The following is a 27,335-nucleotide window of genomic DNA, read 5'->3' as shown; positions in this document are numbered from 1 at the left end:
GTATGTGCAGACAGAAGTGGTAGAGAAGGTAAGAGCATAATATTGTGTACAGTCTGGTAGTCTAGAGATGTGTTTGGAGCATGAACTCTCTACCTCACCCACTCCACATGTTTTCTCAGCTCTGGCTGGCAGCACTTAAAAGAAACACCATTATCTCTTACCTTCAGAGTCCTTAATCAGGTGCTTTATCCCAGTAAGCCTCTATATAGAAGCATGCCAGCTGCTTCACTTTTACAAGTCTTCCTTCTTTGATAATTTTCCCAGTTGCTCTAGCCGTGTTTGTGTGATAATGTGTTAATGTATCTTTATTTGTTTGTAGATCATAAATCATTCACTGTATTTTCTTTTCTAACCCAATACAATAGAAAACAAATTCACAATTCAGTTCAGTAATGTGCCGGCAGCCTGGGCAGTAAACCTTTCCTCTATTATTCTACAACCTAATTTAGTTTACTCACGGCAGCTATGTCTCTCCCTTCAAAGATGTGACCTCCGCATTGTGTGTGAGTTCTTATGACTGATGAGAATCTTGGATGATGTACATTCATTTTGGCCCTCCTTTAATGTAGAGGGAAATTGTAGGAGGCTCAAATTGGCCCGACACTCCAACAAAGGAGAGGAGGAAATAATCACCCCATGTCAGTTAGTTTCCCAAGCCAATATATATACGTCAGAATCCCAGAACATATTCCTATTTTCATCTCATCTCAACTCCATTAGAAATGCCATTTATATTCCAAATGAGGCCTCGTCAAAGGCATTGGTTGGAAAAAGCTAATGGCAAATGATCACCTGAAAAAGAGCAGTGATTAAGAGAAAAGATCAGGACTTTTCCAACCAGCTATAAATGAGTCACTATAACCACACAATTGACCATCCAGTGCTTTGTTTTACATTTGCAGCTGTGGACGATATTCATTGTACAACATTAGTTCACAAACATGGATAGCAATTCTCCCCCAAATAATCGTTTTCTTCATTATTTTATTGCATTGTTTGTTGATTATGGAAATATGGTGGCAATGGCAGGTACAGTACAACTGTCATTGTTCTCAGATACATTATTTTAGTGAGATGTTCTATACAGTATTGTAACCAGCAAAATGAATGCATTGTGGTCATGACCGATGGAGTTAGAGCTGACCCTGCCAACCAGCTTATAGCTGGGCACCATGCCTCCTTTACTTTGGCAGCCCAGCACTGAATGGGGATGTTATGGCTCTTGGCCCAGTACTTATTCTGTTGTGTTGGTCAGTCGTTTACTGAATACATTTTCTTTGGCACATACTGTATATAATTACACGTTATTATTTTCTGTTAGCATACTTAAAATTGTATTCTGAATTAATTCCACATTGCACATATTTGCCGTCTGTGGTATAAGTAACCATACTTTTAAAACGTGTTATGAGAAAGCGTTGCTGAAGGCGTGTACTAAAGACCAAGATACATTATTCTGCTTTTAATTACCAAGTAAGTACTTTTAAGTACTTTTGCTGTTGTGTGGCATTCAATGCCAGCAATCTTGATGAATGTCAGCATTCACTTCAGCACTATTGAAAGTGTTTGCCTGAGAGGAGTCTATGGATTTAATGGACCCAACGTGCTGCCGTTGCTCAGACCCACACATTTTAGACATTGAAGAGAACATAATTAAGAAGGCACTGTACTGCAATTATAGAGCAGCAAGTAAGTACAGTATTAAGACTGTATAAATCAGATCGGCATTTTGCTCCTTGTCAGGCATGAACTAGATATATTGTTAACCATCAGCTTCTCCACATTGTTCAAATCATCACAGCTAAGCCATGTCTAACTGATCTTCATTACTGTGTGTTAAAGGATAGGGTGGATGTAGTCCCACTTAGGAGAAACATTATCGATTTATTCTATATCATTCGGAAATGTGATTTACAGTTTCAAACCACTTGAGAGATGTCATCTCAATTTCACAAGGTCCTCTGTGCTTTGAATGTTATTTAACTCTCCCACCTGTGTAACATTGGGAGCCTGAGATACTGTACAGTGTAGACTTAGCTGTGATGATGTTGTGTTATCGTGTTGTTGTAGATGGCCTGACGGACTGTGTGGACCCGGACTGCTGCCAGCAGCCGAGCTGTCACAGTGGGCCTCTGTGCCAGGGCTCCCCAGACCCCCTGGACCTGATCCAGCAGAACCAGACCCCCTATGCCTCGCTCCTCTCACGCCTCTTCTACGACCGCGTACGCTTCCTGGTTGGAAAGGACAGCACCCATGTCTTCCCTGGAGACATCCCATTCGACAGCAGGTAGAATAGATAATATAGCCGATATAATTTACCTCTGGTACCGCATGAATGAACAGGAATAGCTTGTTATATACTGTAGAATTATAATTGCCACTGAAGTACAGGTCCTTTTATACACAGCTATTTGTAGGCTACCACAATACTCTGTATGGATATAGCACATTTGCCTTTGTCAACTGAACTGGAAAACAATGTAACTTGTTATAGTATAATTAAAATACCCAGTGAACTAAAACGTTGCTCTCTCCTAGCCGAGCCTCAGTGATCCGGGGCCAGGTGGTGGCACTAGACAGGACCCCACTGGTGGGAGTGAACATCAGCTTCCAGCAGTACCCTGAATTTGGCTTCTCTGTCAGTCGCCAGGATGGCAGGTAAGTAGACAGTGGTCTAGTATTGTATTGTAGATACTATAGTAAATTGGCTTAATATGATGCTTTGCCGCTACTGATTGTGTGTTTGTGTGGATTCTGTTCCTGTAGTTTTGACCTGGTGGCTGCAGGGGGCATCTCAGTCTCCCTGATCTTCCAGAGGGCTCCCTTCCTCATGCAGAAACGCACCATCTGGTTACCGTGGAACCAGTTTGTGGTTGTAGAGAAGGTCACCATGGCGAGGGTTGAGTCTCGCCCCCCTGTGTGTAACCTGAAGAACCTGGTCAGTCCGTACCCCATCGTCCTCCCCTCCCCTCTCATCCGCTTTGCCAGAACCTGTGAGGAGCGAGGCCCAGCCATCCCTGAGCTGCAGGTACAGTAGCTGGCCCACTCACCAGCCAGTAATATACATAATATATACAGTCCCAGGGATGCTCACTCAGTTTTCAATTACCACCTATACTAAACCATTTCCATAATGCATACATCTCTAATCACAATATCATTTTATGACTTCCAGGTGTATATTATAAATGGTTGTTTCTATTCCAATTCCTGCATTTTTCTTTATTCTGGGTCCTGTCTAATTTTCACCTGGCTCATATTGTACCTGTGAAATCATCTTAGAATCTCACACTAATCAGTTGCCGGGGCGCTTTATTCCCAGCGCTGCTCGCTATCTTCTCCCCCGATCCCACTGATATTCCTACCTCAGCTTTGGAACTGTGATTTGCAGATTGTAGACATCCTAGTTTGTTGTGAGCGATAATGAAACTGATAGTGATTTTAATGAGGACCCAGTTCAGAGTGATTGAAGCTGTGAGCAATGAAGGGTGGGAGTGGGGTTTAGATCGTCAGCAGTAATTAAAATGTCCTCCTGTACGCTGCTAATGATATAGAATATAGATGTAATTTAGTATTCCAGGGGAATCGTGTATGTAGAATAATGTTCAAAGTGTAAAACAGAGTGTTATTTTGATTGGATTTTAAGAAAGTGACATATAGTACTAGCTAGTATATCTTGGAACGAGAACAAACACCAGGTGATCAAAGATACTTTACTGAAAGACTTTTAAGATGTTTTTATACATAGTTTGTATCCTCTGGCTTGTGAAGTTTTTCCAACTCCTGGTAACCAATAGTACATAATAACAGCAGCCAAAATGCTTTTTCCTCCTCCTCAGGCTGTCCAAGAGGAGATCGCCATCCCTGGCAGTTTCTTAAAGCTCAGCTACCTGAGCACCCGCTCCCCTGGCTACAAGGCTCTGTTCCGCATCATCTTAACCCACTCCATCATCCCCACTGGCCTGGCTAAGGTGCATGTGTCCACCGCCATCGAGGGACGACTCTTTCAGAAGTGGTTCCCTGCCGCCCCCAACCTGGTCTATGTCCTGGCCTGGAACAAGACTGATGTCTATGGGCAGAAAGTGGTGGGCCTGGCCCAAGCTCTGGGTAAGATCATATGCAGCATTTCAATCATGTCCTGTCATGTACATTCAGATTCCCTGTAGAACAAATATAATGTGCTGTATTTCACTCCTTTGACAATTTTCACCCAAGGGATGACAGCAAGCAACATGCTCCATGGGTAACTGGGAGAGACAATCTGTAGCTAATGGCAAATAAAAATCTATAAAGACAGTATTACATTCAGCAGTGCAACAGCAGAACAGCATGTTACCTTTGTTCTACTTTATCGTTAGATAATAAAATCACACAGAGCTCTAAAGACATTGTCGGTGTGTTAATGGTCAGCAGTATGAAAGACTGACAGATTTTTCAAGGGCCACACATAAGCTTTGTTTTTATCAGTGGTTGATTTAGTGTGCTGGCTGCCTATTGGGAACTACAGCTCTGATGCATTGTTGCAATTTGTCGTAATGGAGAGAGTGTTACAAATCTAACTGGAGCAGAAAGCAGGGGCCACTCTTATCTCTTTCACACACTATGAGGACGTCTCCCTGGATTGCTCTCCATGCCTTGTATTACTGTCAGATAGCAGAGTGTTTCTTGATTGCCTAGCTGGTGTGCATGTGTTGGAATCCTTTCTCACTGAATACACAGTTTAATCTGTGCGTATCCAGCTCCTTGATGGTGGATATGAGGCACTGGTTAATAGTCTGTGATATAAATAGGAAGTCCTGGAGATGTTATGGCCCGTTTATCTATAAATAACATCGAACACATGGCACAATTAGAAACGACATCCAAACTAAATTGAAATTCAAAACACATTTTGTTATGGTGCAAACATATTTTCCTCCACACTAAATAAACCCGAGGAAGAGATAAGGAGATGAAAAAGGCTCTAATTTATTCATTTATCTTTATGTACCAGTGGGAATTGAGCTCAACCTCAAACCTCATCCACTCTCTCTCCTCCTTACTCACCCTCTCTCTCTTCGTTGCCGATAGTAACAGGCTGATCTATCATGGTGAGACAAGCAGGAGCCTGTAGCTACTCTGTGTGTAACTGACTATGTCCTGTGTGTGTGTGTGTGTGTGTGTGTGTGTGTGTGTGTGTGTGTGTGTGTGGGTGAGAGAGGGGAAGAGAGACGGTGAGCCGGAGCAAGGAAATAGGGTGAGCGTGCACACATACTGGGTGGATGCAGCAGAGCATGATGGTATCAGTGATGCATTAAAAAGTCTCTGGAGAATCGCAGACTGTTAGCACACACCCAGGCTGCTCTATAACCACCATAATGCCTCGTTCCAGCCGCTGCCCGGACCACGGCAACTCTAGGTTCACTGCAATTGTACACTGTGCAGGAGCTAGTCACACCATCACAAAAGCATTAGGGGTTGTTGTTTTCCAGGTGTGTCTCATTGTAATTGCAGTAACAACAGGGTAATGAATGCATGACAATTGGCGGCGTCCCATTAACAGCCCAGTGGTCCCTTTTGTTCCAGTCTCTGTAGGCTATGAGTATGAGTCATGTGCTGACTACATTGTGTGGGAGAGAAGGATGGCTCAGCTGCAGGGCTTTGAGATGATTGCCTCCAACCTGGGGGGATGGTCCCTGGACAAGCACCACATCCTTAACCTACAAAGTGGTGAGGGCTCTACCTGTTCCTCTGTGTCCCACTTCCATTCAGCAGTACTGTACCCTCAGCCCACCTGACCTGACACTATTTCATACCTGGTTATCCAGTAGGAATATTGTCAAGACATTCTTGCCAAACTATTATTGTTTTAACTTCCATTTCAAATGACTTCAGACAGACAGACAGACAGACAGACAGACAGACAGACAGACAGACATCCTTCTGGATATGATTGTAATTGCTAGTTGTCCTTCAACTCCAGGTGTTCTACACAAAGGGAATGGAGAGAACATCTTCATCTCCCAGCAACCTCCAGTCATTTACACAGTGATGGGGACGGGGTACTTGCGCACAATCCCCTGCCCCAACTGTAACGGCCCTGCCCTGGGTAGAAAGCTCTACGCTCCTGTCGCTATCACCTGTGGCTCTGACGGCAGCATCTACGTTGGCGACTTCAACTTCATCAGAAGGATTCTTCCCAATGGATTCGTCATCAGCGTTTTAGAATTGAGGTGACACTCCCGAGCAGTAGTTAAAGATGCTTTTCAGTGTTTTTCTGTGATTATGTATTTGTACATTATCTCAAGGACTGAGGTTGAAGCATTCAAAATATATACTGTAATGAAAGTTGTTGTAGTGCTAGTTGCCAAGCTATTTTGCTGTTGCTGCTGCTGTTATGATTATTACATTTTTAATGTGAAATGGAAAAAGATGGGAAAATTAGTCATCTATTGTATACACAGCACATGAACGAATTGAGCTGAGAAGTTTCATTGAAATGCTTTCATAAGTATAATCATGGATCGAAGAGAAGATATTTCTCCAAGGATAAGAACTAATACTCTTTCTCTCTCTTTAATACAACGCTGCTAGGAATCGAGATATCAGGCACAGGTACGTTTTCAATACCGTACTCAGTCAGACTCAGAACATAATGTATTTTCCTGAAAACAGTTTTTTATGACACTGCAGCATGAAAAGAGCGGTGCTTCAGTTGCAAACCGGCAGCCTACCTTTCATGGATGATGTTCTTATTTGGTTACAGAATACAGGATTTGAAGTGAGGAGACAGTCAGTCAATATGGAAGTGTATTGACCTGGATTTAAAGCAGTTCAATGTTGGTCCTGGAGGGCCAAAATACTTCTGGTTTTCATCCTCTCCGTCTAATAAGGGACTAATTCAGACCTGGGACACCAGGTTAGTGCTATTAACTACCAGGTAGAAACAAAAACCAGAAATGTTTTGGCCCTCCAGGACTGGAATTGAACAGCCCTGATTTAAAGGGAGCAAGGATTAGAAATGGGCTATCTTTACAGAAATACAGATGGTCTTTAAAGGGTTCCTCTCATCATAGACAAGCCCCAGCCTTTCATGTGTGTTTAGATGGGGGAGCGCCCCGCTGAAGGCCAGTGTAACACTGTTGTGTTGGGATAGGCTTCTCATACTCTCTCCCCCAAACAAACAGGCTCTCATGTCTCCCAGAGATATGATTCATCTTTTCATGCAGCGGTCATGTTCACAATTGATTATTTCTCAATCAAAGCCTGTAAAAGAAACTTACTGAACTAGCTTTGCTTTTTCCCTCACTGCATGTATGGCATGGCACACCCAACTAAAGCCTGAGATGAGTAATTTTCCTCTGCGAATAGCCTAATGTTTACAGAGAGGGTTTCCTGGTGATGGTAGTAGATGGCATCGTTCACTGGGAGGCACGCCTTCACACATACAGTAGCTCTGACTTAGACTCTCTGTCAGGGCTCTCATTACACAGGCCCTTAGGTTGCCTGCATCATTTTCAGTGGTAGAAAATGTACTAAATTGTTATACTTGAGTAAAAGTAAAGGTACCTTAATAGAAAATGACTGAAGTAAAAGTGAAAGTCACCCAGTAAAATACTACTTGTCTAAAAGTATCTGATTTTAAATGTACTTAGGTACAGTGGTGGGAAAAGTACTCAATTGTCATACTTAAGTAAATGCTTTACATCAAATTTCTTATATTAAGCAAACCAGATGGCACAATGTTATTTTTTATAATTTTTTTTACTGATAGCCAGGGGCGTACTCCAACACTCTGACATAATTTACAAATGCAGTATTTGTGTTTAGTGAGTCCGCCAGATCAGAGGCAGTAGGAATGTACATGTGTTATATTGATAGCATGAATTGGACAATAATTGTGTCCTGTCTGTCCTGTCTAATTTGTGTCCTGTCTACTTTTGGGTGTCAGGGAAAATGTATGTGAGTAAAAAGTACATCATTTTCTTTAGGAATATAGTGGAGTAAAAGTATATAAATAGTCAAATAAAGTGCAAATACCCCCCAAAAACAACTTATTAAGTTGTACTTTATACTTAAGTACTTTACACCACTGATCTTTTTGTCATGATTTCAGTCCCCTTTCAGTTGCAGTGTAATTACTGTAAAGATGATACAGCTGTCAGAATTAGAGCTGCATGGATTTTAATCATATCTTCAGGTGAAAAGACTGAGTTTGTCTGTGGTTGGCAGATGTTTGTTTCACGTCAGTGAAATGTTAATGTTGGAACCTACAATATGATGTGGTTCCTCTTGAGCAACCATTTAAGATGAAAGACTGTGAAGGAAACTGAACTGGTGTTTAGTGAGAAAACCAGCTCTTTGGGGATTGATCAGTAAATGTGTATTTCATATATACAGTACCAGGGATGGGCAACTTTGATGGGGGTGGGGGCCGCAAAAAAATGGAAATCATCATGAGGGCCGCAGTGCCTCGTGGGTCTGCTTACCCAATTCTTCATATTTTGCCGTAGGGTGGAGGCAAATGTTTGCAGTTTTTTATTTGATAACTGATGGTCAGTGGGCCCCACCCTGGTCGGTAATTTGACCATGCTTAGTACCAGTTTAGATAGCTGGCTGCTAGACTACCGATCTAATGTAGCTGACATGGGCTAATTGAGCGACTGCTGATGCACAACCACATTTCGAAACCTTGTGTAGTCTATTATTCTAACTCTCAACAGTAATTTGAGACCCGACTGTGTTCCCCCGCAAAAAATATATAGATGTATTATTCTTTTTTATTGGTCCACGAGCCTACAGAAGGGTCGCCCATCCCTGATATATACAAACAGTACATTGTTTATGTTTTTTTGAAGTGTAGACCTAAGTGATAGGGTCTTTTCTTTGCAGCTCCAGCCCAGCCCATAAGTACTACTTGGCCATGGACCCAGTAAGGGAGGCCCTCTACTTGTCTGACACCAGCAGCAGGAGGGTCTACAGACTCAGGACCCTCACAGAGCCCAAGGACCTAGCCAAAAACATGGAGGTGGTGGCAGGGACGGGAGACCAGTGCACCCCCTTCGATCAAGGCCACTGTGGAGACGGGGGCAAAGCCATCGATGCCTCCCTCAACAACCCCAGAGGTACAGCATCATCACTACCTTAATATGGCAATTAGTCTATAACCCTGAAAATAGTAAAGGGCTACCTTATTGCTTTCAATCGGAAATTACAGAATTAACCATCTAGTGTGCAGGGAGACATTTAAAAGGACATATATTTATACGCTCTTGGGAAAAAAGCTTTCAAAAGGGTTCTTCAGCTGTTCCCATAGGAGAACCGTTTTTGGTTCCAGGGAGAACCCTTTTTGATTTCAGGTAGAACCCTTTTGATTCCACGGAAAACCCTTTTGGTTACAGGTAGAACCCTCTGTAGAAAAGGTTCTACATGTAACCCAAAAGGGCTCTACGTTGAACTAAAAGGGTTCTACTTGGAACCAAAAAGGGTTCTCCTATGCAGACAGCTGAAGAACCCTTTTAGGTTCTAGATAGCACCTTTTTGTCTAAGTGTGTATGCAGAGACCAGTCCCTTTCCTGAACCTGAGAAGTATTATGATTCAGGGTCTGAATATTGACATGTGTTATTAGCAGAGGTTAAATGTGCTTCTGTCTTGTCAATAGAAAATCCTTGAAATTGGTTGAAGGTGAGGCTTTGTCCACCAATGATGATCCCATTCATTTTCTGTTCTCAAACACCAGCGGCTTTGAAGTTCAAACAGAGTGTCTCTCCTTCTTGCCAGGGTTGAAAATTCCTGTCTCCCCTCTACAGCTAATATGTGTAGGAGCCAAATGAGGGTCAGAGCAATGTGGGCACATCATTTAGACTGGCTACAGCCCGGGCATGATGTTCTGGATCCAGCGCTGAGACGCTATTAATTCTAACTATGTGCCCGCCCCTCCTCTCTCTCTCTCCCCCCCGGTCTCTCTCAGCCTCCCCTTCAGCCTTATCGAATGGGCTGGGAGCAGCTTAGTTAGACCACACAGCACAGTATGGCAGCAATGGAAATGAATTTCGCTGCTCCTCCAACACACAATACCAGGGATCCCATGGCCCCGTAGGCGCCAGAGTAATGCCTTTATCAGGTGATAACACACAGTCCCAATAACTGACTCTCCCCTTCACAGGACAGGCCTTTATAGTGCTGCTGCAGCAACATGTGACACGGTCCAATGCAGCCAGTTGATCCACCCAGCCCGGTCAGGAGTAAAGATGGCAGCCAAATCAAAATCAAGATGTTATTGTAAAACCATGACTAGTGATGAAACTGTTCCTAAATCAGTGAGCCCAGGCCGGGAGGGAGCAGGATTGTGTATTGCTAACAGGATTTAAGTGTGGCTGACAGATCTGCAAAGGAGGGCAAGAGGAGGAGAGGCTGCCGTACTCCACGACGTGGCGTTAACCTTCAGGAATAATGAGTATTACTGGCTGTCACAGATGCAGATGCAGTCTTTGTGAAGCAACTGCAGTCCATACGCGCACTACTGTTTGGGCCTTCATTGATATTGATGTTGTATTGACACATTCCTCAGTCCCACGTTTTTTTCAAGTGTCCCCAGCAGCACATAACGCATTACAACTATTAATTATAATAGCTCCCTGAACCAGGAAACCACAACATCAGTTCATCACTGTCACCAGCCAGCTTTGGATGTATCCTCATTTTGTAGTTCCTGCTGCATTCTGTTGTGTTGTATAAATAGGACACTAAGAGAAAGGCTTTGGATTATGCGTTTTTCTGCGAACTGTGCTCTTAACTAGGTTTCTATACTATTAAGAGACAGGATTGCACTTAGCAAATTGTGTTGGGTTGTTTTTTTGGGGTTTAACAATCCCTAATATGTCATATTCATAGGGGTCTTGTTTTATTGATCCAGTTTTGAGGACAAGATGTAAAGGTGTGATTACATCAGTGAAAACAATTTGTACGGGCATGATCAAATCAGGGAAACTGCGAAGTCAATTACAATGTGCAAAAACAGGGGTAGTAATAGGCTAGCACCAGGTGGTTCTCTGAAAGAGGTGTTTTACAGACTACGCCACATTATTACATGATGCCATACAGTAAGGGTTTGTTTTAATATAGTAACGTAATATAGTAACGTGAGGCTGATAGATGGCTCAGCCACGGTGACACTCCAGACAGGGGTAGATTAGATCGTCTTTCGCTCATAACAACAGTGAAATTGAGATCAATCCATTTCCCCTGGTGGATTGATTCCCGTGTTGTTACAGTAACTGCAAATACTACATTGTTCCACCTGCAAGCGACTGTGTACTGTACCAGCGAATGGTCCACTTGGCCTGAATTTGTTCAGTATATGTATGAGTTGTATAGAAATACACTGTATTCATCTGTGGATTTTGTGATTAGTCATTTGTATGCTTTTGTTGGTGATGGTTGACAGGGTTGTTGTGACTAGGACTAGATGCTGTTAGCATCCTTTCCTCTTTATGACAGATCTATCTGTTCTCATGTTGATCTATTAAACACACGTTACCAGAGCACTTCACACAGTAGGACTATATTCTTATTATTTGGAACAATGCTTTAAGGTAACCCTGACCTTTAGCCCAGCACTTGTGAAGGGAGAGTTTTTTTTAGCTCCTTAAGGCAGCCTGAGGGAGAAGCTTGATTATGAAAGATGACATCGGCGCACTTTTTGCTAAATCCAGCAGTGAATCAATTAGGTGTGTTGGCGGGTCTTTAGCTGATGCTCTGTCACTGTCACACAGATTGTGAGTCTTCTTTCATCAGCTTGTCAGCCTTTCTGATTGACAGGAGAGGGTGTGAATAATGTAGGCAGATGCCTTTGAATTTTCTCCCCCTTCATGCTTCAGTTTGACACACACAGAGACTTTTGTTTTCTAATTAGTATATGGGTTTATGTTATTGCTTTAGGCATGTTTTAGTAACAGACCTGGGTTCAAATACGTACATCTTTTCAATGCATTTGACTATTTTCAAATAATGAGGCCCGAATCAACTACTTCTATTTGAAGTATTTTAAAGTATTTTAAAATAAATTCCTATAAATAGTCTACTATTTGAAATTATTCAGAAATACTTATTTAAAATACTATTTTCAAATACCTGGATTAAATGCATGGCAGTGTATATTCCAATATTCAACTACTTGTCATTTCATATAAAAATTCATACTTCCAAATGTATTTGAAAGTAATTGAAATACCCTAAATAGTATTTTAACCCAGGTCTGATTAGTAATATGCATGGGCCTTGTGGTCTTGTGTACATCATCTTTTTTATAAGGAGATTGAAATGTTGTTTAAATATGTGCCTATTCCATTACATCTAAAAGCCCAAATCTTCCTTCCTTCTAAAAATGTTGTGACCCTGAAGCAACTTTTATCAGTTGATGTTTCTAATCGAACCAGACTGAGCCCAGGTGTGAAAGGAAGGAAGTGCCAAAAGCTCTTGAAACCAAGAGAGCATCTGATCTGCTGTTTTTAGACAAAACTCAAGAGGGCATGAACAGCAACAGTTAGGAGTCATTTAAACATGGGTTAAAAGTTCTGAGGGTGTTGATTAGTGGTACACATTAAAGTGCAAGCCAACTGAGATTCTCAAACAGGAAGCCAACAGACTGAATAAGGATGAGGTAGTGGCTGACTGTTGTGGTTGGAACTTGAACATAGATACGTAGCACTTTAAGGCTACTTCTTAAACAGTTCAAGTCTATCCATTAGATAATGCATATCCAATGATACCAAGTCTAGGTAAGAAAGCTGTCGCTTGATGCATCTTAGTAAGGAGAAGGCAGAATAAGTGGATTATTCCAACAATTTCACAGCTTGAAATTTCACAGACTGGGGCTCTTAAGGATGAAAATATGCTTTTAAGGAAAGATAAGAGCATTGGCAGACTGATTCAAATGTGTGATAACCTGACACCAGGTCCACATGCTTTCTAATAGTCTACTCAGAACAAAAATGTGCTTTTAGAAAGTCTTGCCCCAACAAAATGTGGCACACAAATATATTTTCAATCAATACACTCCTGACCTAAGAGCAGTCAATAATCCTCACCCCACGGAAATCTGGGGGATTTCACTCTAAATTCTTACCACAAAATACTGTAGCACACAACAAAGTAACAAATACCATCATATCCAGACATGTATATATTATATCATTAAGCAATAAGGCCCATGGGGTCTGGTATGTTGGCCATACACCACAAACCCCCGAGGTGCCTTATTGGCTTGAAGGGCATTCTGGAGTGTGCATTATTTCTCTATAATGCACAGTATAATCGAATGGCTATGAAATTAATTCTTACATGTGTTATGTTTGACCTGCTTTTAAAAAGCAAAAGTCAAATTGAAAAACATTAGCATTGTTGAATTCAATTTTCATAATAGCAAGCTAGCAAGTCTGTTTGTTTGGCTAACAAGGCAACTACTGTAGCTATGTAGTAAACTTGCTATTTTAGTGGATGTTGAACAGCTGTTCTACAGGCAAATGAACACATTTCTAGTGGCAAATGTGTTAAATTATAGTTTTGGTATAAAAGGGATAATCAACTCGGGGCTCTATGCGTTCTCTGGAAAATAATGCAACTCCATGGAAGGTTAGATCCACTCTGCTAGCGCATAGCACCTTCCACGTCGTTCATTATTTTTCTATACAACACAGAGGCCCTCGTTGACTATCCCTTACATGTACACGTGGCTGACTTGCTGTTTCAGACAATCAGCATCCAGGAGCCAAACTACCCGCTTTCTAATTGCTTTTAACCGATTGTTACAGGAGTATTTCACCATGTTAAAGATAATTGTTAAAATCCCAGGTCTACTGGTTTGTTTACTTACTGTAATATCAGCTAGATGCGGCGTAGAGGATCTGTAATGTCAGCTAGAAATCTATCTGATTTTAACAGTGTATCAAGCAGTAGCTATAATGTGGTTGAACAAACTTTCAGTGGATTCATATTGACTGGAAATATGGCGACGAATCGATTATAAACAAAAAATAAAAGCAACACATTGCACATTGATTAAGTATTTTCACGACTTAGTAGGAGAGAGTGCTTGGCCTTGAAATGGATGTTGAAGCGTTTGCTTTTTGATTAACCATAAAAAGGTCTCCCAGAAGTAGGTCAACCACTAGGTTCCATCGAGTATCTGCCAACACGCTGCTTCAAGTGGGACACAATGTACTGTAAACAAATTAGTATCAATAATGCACCCTCTTTGTTTTCTTTGGTACAATAGCAGTGGCGGTAGTAGTAGTGTGTCAGGTGATATACCAATGTACAGTTTCTCCCCTCCCAATCTCAGAACACCCCTCAATTTATCCCCCGGGCTTATGCAGCCCCCCCCAAAAAAATCCACACCCTCTTTGTACCCACACTTTGAAAGCCACACTGGATTTCAATATTTTTCAATGATAAAGGTGGGCGCTTGCTATACCAGATACACAGGTCCCGTGGTTTAGTTTCAATGTGGCAGTGTTTCAAAGAAAATCTAAACCATTTTCAGCCACGTTTGTGGCAGTTCTCAGCTCAAACATACATGGCCAATTATCGACCTCACGTGTGGTGCAGGAATCAATCTTGCCACACACAAAAGTCCTCTCCAGAGAGAACAAGAGCTGACGGGCAATCATTTCATAGGCCGTGTACACTTGCCGTTATCAGTGTGAGACGGCATAGAGGCCGCCAGTGCCTCTTTAATGAGGAGGCGTGCGTGAAAGTGGCAGGAGCAGTCATCTGTAAACACATGTACGATCAGGCAGAACCCACAGATCAGTCTCTCTGATGTGGAGCAACTGGCTGTGGAAGCCAGGGAGCGACACCAGGCACCCAATCATCCCAGGCAGGCGGCTTCCCCCACCCAGCACTGCCCAGACTAGGCTAGGCTGGCCTGGATACGCATCTCCTCGCCCCAGTGGCAGGGACCAGGGATGGATCAGGGTCAAGAGCTTCTCCTCAAAATTAATGTTTTCCCTTCTTTATTTTATTAAATACATTGGGCAAGGTATTAATGCTGGGTCAGACCTGGTGACTGGTCAATTTATCATCTCATTTCCCACCTTTTCCCCAGGGCATCCACCTAAGCTTGTGCTGTGAAATTTTACATGATACCCAGGGTAATAGCTTTGTACTACTGGCATCTGAAGTAGTATTATTTTGTCTGTGCCATCAATTATTTGGTCTCTCTCGTTCAGCAGTGACTGTACCTCACCAGGCCAATGTTTGGGGGTTGGGGGATTCATTGAGGTAGCCTAGACATGATTAATTTACAGAGGGCTTAATCAATCATCTCTGGACAATTAATCTATTTAGTGCTACTTTTAGACCTCTCATATGCATAGGTATCATATAACTACCATAGAACATGTATATTTGCATTTCAAATGATGTTTTGAATGTATTTCATTATGACTATATTATAAACCTAACAACTACTACTACATAGATTAGGTCTACTACTGTATAGGAGAACTTGACATATTGGACACAGTAGAAATCCTCCGAACAGTGTAATCCTCACATTTCTCTCAATATGTGGAAACTGGAGAAGACCGCAGTCTGAGGTAGTAGTGGTCAATAATTCCATCAACAGTTTCCCTCAAATGAAAAGACGTGATTAGATCTGCTTCAACCCAGCGTTCCTGCCTGTAAGACTGGAACTAATCCTCAGATCCAAGAAGTAAACATGTTGCCCAGCGTATTAACAGCTTCACCCCCAAGGTTACAGATATTTACATTGAGCTGTTTTGTATTTTGGAATTTTAATTAGACCAAACGAATAAGTTGAAACATGTTTTTCATTTTATTAATTTAGGAGTGTTTTGCTTACCATGGGGGGTTTCTGCTCTGCTCTCTCTTTCAATACTATCTCTGTTATTTGGAACACTCTGAAGGGTATGAGGGGAACACTTATCATCCCACATCATGCATAATTAACTAAATGATGAGGGTGATATGTCATGCAATTAAGCTCAATGATGAGGTATGTCTGTAAACAAGCAGTATTGACACCGGTGTTGTTCGAACTTGTGAGTATTTTGGTTGAAAAATATATATTTTTTCAAATTATGCATTTGGATTTCTATTATTCATGGGCACATGTCTGGCAATCAGTTAAAAATATATTCCTCAGTATCTCTGTGTCTTAAATGAAATTAGCCTACCAATCATTACATAATCATGTGCAGAGTTTGTTCAGACTGCTCGAATAGATTATTAAGATTTTCCAGGAAAGCTTAACCACACACGGTATCTTTAGGATCTCAGTATCATCTTATGTACACTATGTTGAAATAAATTACTATTAATTGATTGGTTTCATCATTGATTGGTCAGAGGAGTGAGTCTACTCTCCTGGTTTCTCTGGCCCTGACCAGTGGCTGAATGAGAGATAACTGGCAGCAGGCAGACAGACATACAGCACCCCTAGATGAGTTGGCTGGCCAGCCCTGATGTAAACACTGTGTGGACATGGACACAAAGCCAATAGGTCCAAGGCTAGTCCCAGAGAAGCAGCCAACGTGATGCCATTCAGCCCACTAGGCGACTGACTCAACAGGATATCTCAACCTGACCTTGAGTGGTACAAGCAGAGGCGCAACTTTGGTTTTAGAAGTGGGGGGGGGCATTATTTTAAATTTGAGTTAATCCAGTCGCATCAACTTACCCGACCGCTCGGAGGCGTCCGCATGGTCCTAAAGCACACCATTGCCTCGTTTTGTATCATATTCTAATTATAAAACAGGGGGGGGGCAAAAATACAATTTCAGAATGTGGGGGGGACATGTCCCTAGTGAAAGTTGCGCCCCTGGGTACAACGATCAATGGCAGAATTGTGTTGTCTGATTGTTCACAAGGACAAAGTAAAGAAGTCCATTCTATAGGATTTCCAAGGCCTCTCCATGGCAATCCATTTACTGCACTGTACCTCAGAATTGTCCATTCCTGATAAACATGAAATGCACAAACATTGTGCTGTTGTGTAATTCCACAGTTGGATGTCACTCAGCTGTTCTCTTCAGCTCCCACGTTGACGGTCTTAGTTGAAAACCTACATAGTACAGTGTATATGTAGAGTGTGTAAAGCTGTCATCAAGGCAAAGGGTGGCTATTTGAAGAATCTCAAATATAAAATATATTTGGATTTGTTTAACACTTTTTTGGTTACTACATGATTCCATGTGTTATTTCATAGTTTTGATGTCTTCCCTATTATTCTACAATGCAGAAAATAGTAAAAAATTAAGAAAAACCCTTGAATGAGTAGGTGTTCTAAAACTATTGACCGGTAGTGTATATCAGGCAGTAGTTATGGAAAAGAATGAAACCATATTGAAACTTATTATTTATTACATACATTGTATTTTTTGGGCACTGGTCAGTGGGTTAAAAACGCAAGCTTCATAACACCCTTTGAAACCTCAAAAGCATATACTTCTATCTATTAACATTTTACTCAGACATCTTTTCATTCGCAGAGAAGGGACTCCGTAGGCTATCATCCACTGTTGCTGTGTTGACTATTTTGTCATCTTTTTCAATGAACACAATAAGAAGATGCTGCTCCATGCATACTGCAACTAGCCAAATCGTTGCCTTGAACCTCTTTCAAACTGAAATGTTAGAATTGGTTTTAAGGATGTAAGCTCCTCTAAGACGATTAAAGCTGCCTCATTCATTGGGATCGGAGAACGTTAGAGAAGCCAGCAGCATGCGATCTGGAATCTGCATTGCTTTGTGAGCTCTAGAGGCTCCCAACTTGCAGTGCACATTTCATCAGATAATATCCAGACACTTGATTAAATGAATTGGCTATATTATCATGCAGCACACATCTCTGTGGGGAGAAGGGGGCTGATGACGGGGATAAAAGTAGTCGCATGCTCCTCACTCTACCATGAAGGATCACTCTTTGAACAAACATGCTTCAGACTCACTGTTGTCTAATGAAGGGTTTCCCAAACTCAGTCCTGCCCCCCCGGGGGGGCAGGACCGGGGGGGCAGGACTTATCCTAGCACTACATAACTGAATCAAATAACCAACTCATCATCAAGCTTTGATTATTTAAATCAGCTGTGTAGTGCCAGGGCAAAAGGTTTGATTATTTGAATCAGCTGTGTAGTGCCAGGGCAAAATGTTTGATTATTTAAATCAGCTGTGTAGTGCCAGGGCAAAATGTTTGATTATTTAAATCAGCTGTGTAGTGCCAGGGCAAAAGGTTTGATTATTTAAATCAGCTGTGTAGTGCCAGGGCAAAAGGTTTGATTATTTAAATCAGCTGTGTAGTGCCAGGGCAAAATGTTTGATTGTTTAAATCAGCTGTGTAGTGCCAGGGCAAAAGGTTTGATTATTTAAATCAGCTGTGTAGAGCCAGGGCAAAATGTTTGATTGTTTAAATCAGCTGTGTAGTGCCAGGGCAAAAGGTTTGATTATTTAAATCAGCTGTGTAGTGCCAGGGCAAAAGGTTTGATTATTTAAATCAGCTGTGTAGTGCCAGGGCAAAAGGTTTGATTGTTTAAATCAGCTGTGTAGTGCCAGGGCAAAAGGTTTGGGAAACCCTGGTGTAATGTAGGCTACACTATATGTGTATTGTCCAATAAGGAATGACTGAGAGTGTTAAGATGACATACAGTATTTCATCCTTTAAAGGGAGTTCAGTAATAATATACCTGTATGGTTGTTATAAACAGCCTGTGTCACATGACTGGTCTCTTGACCGTGAATGTAATATCAAACTTCTAATATTGTCATTATAATCACATCTACTGTATGACTACCTTGTTTAGACATCTAACTGAACATTCAAACAACGTTTTACTGCTGTTTCTTTGATACTGAGCTGTGCAGTAAAGAATTGTCTCTCCTTCCCCTCCGACAGGGATTGCAGTGGACAAGCAAGGATTAGTCTACTTTGTTGATGGAACCATGATTCGCAAGATCAATGGGAAAGGAATGATATCAACTGTCATTGGTTCCAACGGCTTGATGTCCACTCAACCGCTAAGCTGTGACGCCCGCATGGATATTTCACAGGTGAGACGGCTAATACACACACACACACACACACACACACACACACACACACACACACACACACACACACACAGAGCTAGGAATGTCAGGTTTTCCAAGCCCAACGTTTACTTAGAGCAGTACTGGTAGACTAAACAGACAGAATGGTATTTCAAAAGCTATTCTTTACCCCTTATCTAATATGTATATCCTCTTTTAGTTCCAAGGATCTAATCATGCAACAATTCCATTTTAACCTATATGCAGTCATCTATAAGTAACAGAGTTAAGTCATCAATCAGTCATCAAAGCATTAAAACTGATATTAGTGATCAGCAATTAGACTTTAATGTCCAAGAGGTTTATAAAAAAAGAAAGAAAAAATCGACAGATCTTATATATCTATCTGACCTATAAAAATGGAGAGGCCTGATAGAGGACATTTCCTTTGAGACGTTCCTGCCATGATTAACTGGCCTCAGCCCCTGAATGCTCCCTCTCAATGGTGAATTATATTCTTGCTTCTGTCTCTGCTCTCACGGGCAGCTGAGGCCCAGACCAGCACGGGATGCACCCTGACTCAGAGAGCAATTATTCTCAGCCCCCCGGACCTTGCCATAGGAAACCACCTTATTAAGTTCTCACCAAAAGTTGTAAAAATGCTGAGGCTGGCTAACCTTCAGAGAGGGCTGCAGATATATGCCCTACAGTCACACTCTCTCTCTCTTTATCTCTCTACCCCTCTCCCTCTAAAAAAGGGTTCCAAAAGGGTTCTTCAGCTGTCCCCATAGGAGAACCATTTTTGTTTCCAGGTAAATCCCCTTTGGGTTTCATGTAGAACCCTCTGTAGAAAGGGTTCTACATGAAACTGAAAATGGTTCTACCTGGAACCAAAAGGGTTCTACTTAGAACAAAAACAAGGTATTCAAAGGGTTCTCCTATGGGGACAGCCAAAGAACCCTTTTAGGTTCTACATAGCACCTTTTTTCCCCTGAGTGTACCACTCTCTCTCTCTGCCTTTCTCGCTACCCTTTTATCTCTCTCTCTTCTTCACAGCAACATTGACCCACATCTGAGTGGGTTGCACAGCTCTGAATAGGGAACAGGGAAATTAACTGCTGTGCCCCCATAAGGGCTTATCACATAAGAAGCGCGCAATTCTCCTCTTATGCCCAGATTTACTCCTGTAGAATGCTACTCCTGTAGAATGATTATCCATGCGCATCACTGGGCTGGATCACGTGCTGATGAACCCATCAAAGTGCTCATGAAAAGCGACAAAACTATATTAGATCGTAATGGGTGTGGGTTTCCTCCAGAGCATTCGCATGATCTGAGGCTGAGATTGTGATGCTGTAGAGAGAGGCAACAGGGACATTGCGTACTGTACCGTCTCAATTAAACCTGTATATAGGAGGATACTGTATGCTTGTGAGAAAGAAAGCCTATTTTGCATCACAATAATCCGGCCATTGACACTCCCTATTATTCCCATAGACATTTGACATTTGAGAAGCAACATGATGAAGCATTAAATTAAATGCTTGAAATTCAGATGATATCTTGCATACAGCTATTCATTTTCCTGTCCATGTTTCAGGATTTGCGCTCCTGGCTTTCATTTTCTGACAATTCCTTTTGTTGGTTTTCTGAATGAGCCCTTTTACGCGGATGTATTATGCAGTGGAGTGATTTCAAGCAACTTCGTCCTCAAGATGCTAATTTGCAAGTTGGCGCTCTCCCTCCTCCTCGGGTATCTCACATGCAAAGCTCGATGTTTTACAATCAGATGTCCAAACTATCAGACCACAGCCTCGAATCACAGTAATGGCCAGTATCGCAGTGAGTTGGCCATTTTTAATATGATGTGTGGGGGTGGTTAATACATAGGTTTGGCAATGGTATTCCTTTTTCTCCAGAGTTCTCCATGCATATTTGTTGATGTGTGCAAGGCCTAAGGCCTCTCAGCATGCACAGCCCAACAAATACTTTCAACTGTGACCCCAGATTGGACCAAAGCTGATTTCTGTGCAGGAGGCAAATGAGAGTTATTTAGTTGTTGAATCACACTGGAAGATAAACACTGTCTCATCTCAAGAGCAATGTGTTTCTCCCCCAAGCCATTCTGAAAACAATAGAAGGATGGAGCGATCTAAGAAACAAAGGGAGTCCAATACTCCATTCAATCCACCACTCCAGGCGTTTACAGTGCAGTAAGGCATAACTCTCTGGTTCCCCTCCCCTAGCAAATGAGACCCCTGCAAGTGAATAATAAAGCACTTTATTTATAAGGGTTAGGAGAGAGTTGTATTGAGTCACTGCAAACAGATTAGCATTGTGTGGGTACAAAGTGAATTGAAATAATGGAAAAGTTCAGTGATAGTGTATTATATGTGACAGAGCCTATCACACTATTCCAGATTTTCAGGCAAACAAAATGCAAGAATATCACATCTTTTAGGTGGAGCAGGTTGCATTGATTTTGTTTTTTCAAACGCAGGAGAGAAAAATGCATGATGTCAATTAGCGTTGTTTTTGGGGGGGAGCTGCCAGGCTTCTCTCACAACACAGATGTGCTTTGAAACGATGGCTGCAGTGGGAAAACTCACCTCCAATCTGAATGCGTGGACACTATGCTGTCAGTATATTTTGTTACCAGTGTAGAGAAGTGTCAAATTATTCCTGAACAGATTCCGTTCATTCACGCACAATTGACTTGCATTTATACAGTCCCTTTCATCAGATCATCTCAGAGTGCTTGAAGGTGAGATGGCAACTAATTTTATCCTCCACCAATCTGAATCATTCACCCCTATTGTGCAGGAACACTTACCACCCATTATTTGTGGTGGAAGAATGGTTTTTCATGATCCGATTAAACACAGGGGTGATTATATGGGCACATTTCTTTATTAGGACTGTCCAGCACCCTTAAGTATCCCACTCACGCTTAGTGAGCTGTACCATGGAGCTTTTTATTTCAAATGTGTGTCCTTAGCTGAGTCTCAGGGGAATACAGTGTGAGCACACGTATAAAAAATGACCTTAGTTACCACTTGTACAATTGTACAATAGTCGCATGCTATTATACGGCTTTCACAATATGTCCTCTATTTGAAATGGCCTACTTGACATTGCTGAATGTATGACGCTCACAGACTTTGCCTAAGAAGTCTACACAGCATACAGTGCCTTCAGAAATAATTCACTGGATTAAATAGAGATTTTTTTGTCACTGGCCTACACACAATACCCAATAATGTCAAAGTGGAATTATGCTTTTTGAAATGTTTTTAAAAAATTATAAAAGATGAAAAGCTGAAATGTCTTGAGTCTATAAGTATTCAACCCCTTTGTTATGGCAAGCCTAAATAAGTTCAGGAATAAAAATGTGCTTAACAAGTCACATGCTCACTGTCTGCAATAATAGTGTTTAACATGATTTTTTAATGACTACCTCATCTCTGTACCCCACACATACAATTATCTGTAAGGTCCCTTAGTCGAGCAGGGAATTTCAACCACAGATTCAGTCTGCTTTACACCAGACACTGGGAGATGAATTCACCTTTCAGCAGGACAATAACCTAAAACACAAGGCCAATTCTACACTGGAGTTACCAAGAAGACAGTGAATGTTTCTGAATGGCCGAGTTACAGTTTTGACTTAAATCTGCTTATAAAGCTATGGCAAGACCTGAAAATGGTTGTATAGCAATAACCAACAACCAATTTGACAGTTTGAAGAATTTTGAAAAGAATAATGGGAAAATGTTGCACAATTCAGGTGTGGAAATCTCTTAGAGACTTACCCAGAAAAACTCACAGCTGTAATCGCTGCCAAAGGTGATTCTAACATGTATTGAATCAGGGGGTTGAATACTTATCTAATCAGTATTTTTGTATAAATATTTTACAAATGTTAGAATTTTTCTCCCACTTCGACATTACAGATTATTTTGTGTAGATCGTAAAAAAAAAACGGAGAAATCAATTTTAATAACACTTTGTAACACAACAAAATGTGGAAAAAGTCAAGGGGTGTGAATACTTTCTGAAGGTCCTGTCTGTGCTATTCTTACTACTTATTTTACATAACATTGCATAATATTCATTACAATATAATGCAATTTAGATCATCAAAGACAGTGGAAAAACTGTAAAGGAAATGTTTCAGGAGAAACTTTGTGGCACCCATCAATGTACACTTGTTAAACTGTTTCCCTGCTCTAGGTTCGTCTAGAATGGCCCACCTACCTGGCTGTCAACCCCATGGACAACTCCCTGTACATCCTGGACAACAACATAGTGATCCAGATGTCAGAGAGCAGCCAGGTGAGGATCGTAGCGGGCCGGCCCATCCACTGCCAGGTCCCTGGGATCGACCACTACCTGGTCAGCAAGGCAGCCGTCCACTCCACCCTGGAGGCAGCCAAAGCCATCGCAGTTTCCCACCAGGGCACACTCTACATCGCTGAGACGGACGAGAGGAAGATCAACCGCATCCAGCAGGTCACCACCAACGGGGAGATCTCTGTGGTGGCCGGGGCGCCCACCGAGTGTGACTGCAAGATCGACCCCAACTGTGACTGCTTCTCCGGTGGGTTCCCTGTTGTGAACGCCATTATGCCTCAGACTAACTTCAGTGGTCTATCAGAGACCTGTGGAGAGGCTCTCTGGATGGACATGCAATGATTTGGAACTATTGTAACCCGCCCACATGATGTTTATGGTGGCATCAGTCTAGCTTGACAAAACAAACATACTTTAATGTGTGAAGTAGCTCAGTAGAGGGCTGGGATGAACTGCAACTTTATTTTGCTTTTGCTCAACACTCCTCAGTTTGTCTATGATGTTGTATTATTCATATACATTTTATTTGACATCGCAACTTGTCAAACACCACATTATTATTCAATAAAGTATAAATACATAAATAGTTTTTCAATGTATTCTACCTTTGCTGGTTGAGTGTTCAATCTCTGCATTGTCCTTTTTCCACAGGCGATGGTGGATATGCCCGTGATGCCAAGCTGAAGGCTCCCTCCTCCCTGGCTGTGTCCCCTAACGGGACTCTGTACATCTCTGACCTGGGGAACATCCGTATCAGGGCCCTGTCCCCCAACAGGCCCCAGCTCAACCAGAACAGCATGTATGAGATCACCTCTGTGGTGGACCAGGAGCTCTATCTGTTCAGCGTGAACGGCACCCACCTCCACACCCGCAGCCTGGTCACCGGAGACTACGTCTATAACTTCACCTACTCAGGAGAGGGCGATGTGAGCGCCGTGGTCTCCAGCGACGACACCGCAGTCCACGTGCGCCGTGATGCCAATGGCGTGCCCCTCTGGCTGCTGGTGCCCGGGGGTCAGGTCTATTGGCTCACTATCAGCAACGGGGGCGTCCTCAAGAAAGTCTCCGCCCTGGCGCATGACCTAGCGCAGATCAGCTACCATGGCAACTCAGGTCTCCTGGCAACCATGAGCAATGAGATTGCCTGGACAACGGTCTATCAGTGAGTATTCCGCAGCACTTCTTCCCGTCTGTCTATTGACGTCAATGACAATTATACTTAAGAATATACTCTATTAGCATCCTGCATATCACAGCCAAAGTCTTGTTCCTGTCTGCCTCTATGTGAAGCTGTAAGAGCTTCACCACCTACACTCCCATTATACAGTAACATTTTGCTGCAGTATTGCAGTTTTTCAGAGATAGTTTGGAATGTGTGAAATGTCAAAGGTATTTAAATAAGATTGTCAGAAAAAAAGGAAATATAAATGGATTTTCTAATAGAAGATTATTTCCTAAATTATGTTTTTCTCTAATTGGGGCAATTCCACAGGCTGTCCTGCGGAAATTGTCTTCTTTTTGTTGGTGAATCAAAGCCTGAAAGAGAAGTGGGAATAGTGTGATTATGTAAAATGTTTGCGTAGGCATTTTGAGGGATTTGTTCAGGGGCGCATTGGGTTTAAAATCTGTTCGGATGTCAGGGGCAAAGAATCCTTTTCACTGCCTCTTTATTTTCCTCCCTTTAATTTAGTTTGATCGGCAATACAAACTTCCCTTTATTGTGTCCCTGTGAAAAAGCCGAAATCCACTCAAACTCCATTCTAACACTGTCCTCAGTGTCCTGCAGTGACTGCCGTTGGAGGTCAAACCTCATTGGCTCCTTTGTTCCAGCAGCATTGTCATACTGTCACCCAGTGGTGAAACTATGGAACTACAGGAAGGCACTCAGCTCCTTCCAAAATTAGAATATTCTGGAATCCACAGTAAATTATTCCATTTTACTATACAAGGTTGTCACAATATTTTAAGACCCACATTTCAGACCTTGTTAGGATGTTATATGACTGGGTGTGTCCTTGACCAGGTATAATTCTGATGGTCATCTCATCAATGTCACCTTGCCAACGGGAGAGGTCAGCAGTTTCTACGGCAATATGGAGAAATCAGTGCGGGTGGAAGCAGACACTTCAAATCGGGAGAAATTCATCACAGCCACAAACTTCTCTGCTGCCAGCACTATCTATACATTACGCCAAGGTAGTAGTAAGGTTTCGCATCAGTTTCTCATCTCTGTTTCTTTTTCATTATCATACCGCACTGTCACTGGGGAGAGGCCATGTGAAGTCAGGCATGTCACCAGCAATGATGAAGCAAATGCATTCCTTTCTATTTCTAAGTTATTTCAGTCTCCTTAACGCATTGTTCACATGCATGTCTTTACAAGGTTAACAGTTTTAATGACGGCCCAACAGCTATTTAATAGAGCATTAAAATAAAAATGAGATGACAGGTCTGACAAAGGTGTGAAGAGTTGGTGAGGAAGTTAACACTGACTTTCCTACAAACAGCAAAGAGAGAAGTGAGAGAGCTGCTGAGAGCAGAGTTTAATCCATGTCTCACAATCTCCTATCACACGGTCACACCTCTGTTCTCACAGACACACAAGTGGTTTGTAGAAATATAGTGACTCAAGGAGATACCAATGAAATGTCACATGGCACGTGCAATAATATACCATTCTGTTATCTCTTCAATAAAAGTGGTGAATAATATTATTCATGTCTTTTATTGAAGAGATAACACAGTTGTATTACTGAAAGCCATATGCATATTCAACAGTCAGTATAATTATAATACTTTTCCCCCTGACTGCTGCCATTTACGGTATGTAGGCTACAGTGGAACCAGTCTTCTGTGGTAGTATGAGTTGGCTGTTCCTGTTGTAGTACTGCATGAGTTAACCTCTCCCTCTCTCTCCCACTCACTCTCTGTTACTCTGTCCCATGTCCCCACACAGAGCATGCTCAAAACACATACCGTGTGAGTTCGGACGGCTCTCTGTGGGTGACGTTCGCCAGCGGCATGGAGGTGACCCTGAACACGGAACCCCACATCTCGGCGGGCGTGGTCAACCCCACGGTGGGCAAGTGTAACATCACCCTTCCGGGCGAGAATGCTCACAGCGTCATCGAGTGGAGGCAGAGAAGAGACCAGGCTAAAGGGAACTACACAGCCTACGAACGCAGGCTCAGGGTAAGGAAGAGACAGAACAGACTGTGTGAGCACAATACCCCTCACCATATGTTTTGTGTGGGAGGAATGTCTACATGTGGTACAACACAACAGTGTGTTGAAGGTGTTACTTACAGTACAACAGACCGATTGTCTCCCTATGGGACTTTGATGACTATTCCATAACACTATAGGTCATGGTAAATGGAAGATATACAGTGCCTTCAAAAAGTATTCATACCCCTTTTTTTCTCACCCATCTACACACAATACCCCATAATGACAAAGTGAAACACATTTTTGTAAATATTTGCACATTATTCTTTTTAAAATTCTTCAAGCTCTGTCAAGTTGGTTGTTGGTCATTGCTAGACAGCCATTCAAGTCTTGACATAGATTTTCAAGACAATTTAAGTCAAAACTGTAACTAGGCAACTCAGGAACATTCAATGTCAACTTGGTAAGCATCTCCAGTGTATATTTGGCCTTGTGTTTTAGGTTGAAAGGTGAATTTGTCCTCAGTGTATGTTGGAAAGCAGACTGAACCAGGCTTTCCTCTAGGATTTTTCCTGTGCTTAGCTCCATTCCATTTATTTTTATCCTAAAAAACTCCCTAGTCCTTGCTGATGACAAGCATACCCATAACATGATGCAGCCACCACCATACTTGAAAATATGAAAAGTGGTACTCAGTGATGTGTTGTGTTGTATTTGTCCCAAGCAGAATGCTTCGTATTCAGGACATAAAGTACATTTATTTGCCATGTTTTTTGCAGTTTTACT

At 42.0% G+C, this 27,335-nt stretch overlaps 1 protein-coding gene across 8 annotated transcripts in view; it reads left to right on the top strand.

Annotated features, from left to right (window-relative positions):
* LOC115154524 (teneurin-1) overlaps window positions 1-27,335 on the top strand; it is a 184,939-nt gene that overhangs the window by 144,679 nt on the left and 12,925 nt on the right. For 5 of the 8 annotated variants that reach the window (XM_029700822.1, XM_029700819.1, XM_029700820.1 and 2 more), the window contains 13 exons: window positions 2,071-2,287; window positions 2,539-2,658; window positions 2,767-3,028; window positions 3,840-4,107; window positions 5,566-5,709; window positions 5,963-6,212; window positions 6,574-6,594; window positions 8,872-9,104; window positions 18,895-19,049; window positions 23,262-23,628; window positions 24,033-24,543; window positions 25,405-25,580; window positions 26,338-26,573. In XM_029700822.1, the coding sequence (XP_029556682.1) occupies window positions 2,071-2,287; window positions 2,539-2,658; window positions 2,767-3,028; window positions 3,840-4,107; window positions 5,566-5,709; window positions 5,963-6,212; window positions 6,574-6,594; window positions 8,872-9,104; window positions 18,895-19,049; window positions 23,262-23,628; window positions 24,033-24,543; window positions 25,405-25,580; window positions 26,338-26,573 (2,960 nt within the window). The remainder of the gene's footprint in view (window positions 1-2,070; window positions 2,288-2,538; window positions 2,659-2,766; window positions 3,029-3,839; window positions 4,108-5,565; window positions 5,710-5,962; window positions 6,213-6,573; window positions 6,595-8,871; window positions 9,105-18,894; window positions 19,050-23,261; window positions 23,629-24,032; window positions 24,544-25,404; window positions 25,581-26,337; window positions 26,574-27,335) is intronic. The other 3 variants (XM_029700821.1, XM_029700824.1, XM_029700823.1) reach the window with 3 other exon arrangements.

The sequence above is a fragment of the Salmo trutta genome, chromosome 19, assembly GCF_901001165.1.
Source record: "Salmo trutta chromosome 19, fSalTru1.1, whole genome shotgun sequence".
NCBI lineage: Eukaryota > Metazoa > Chordata > Actinopteri > Salmoniformes > Salmonidae > Salmo > Salmo trutta.
The sequence above is the reverse complement of the archived record's forward strand: the minus strand, read 5'-3'. Positions and strand labels throughout refer to the sequence as shown.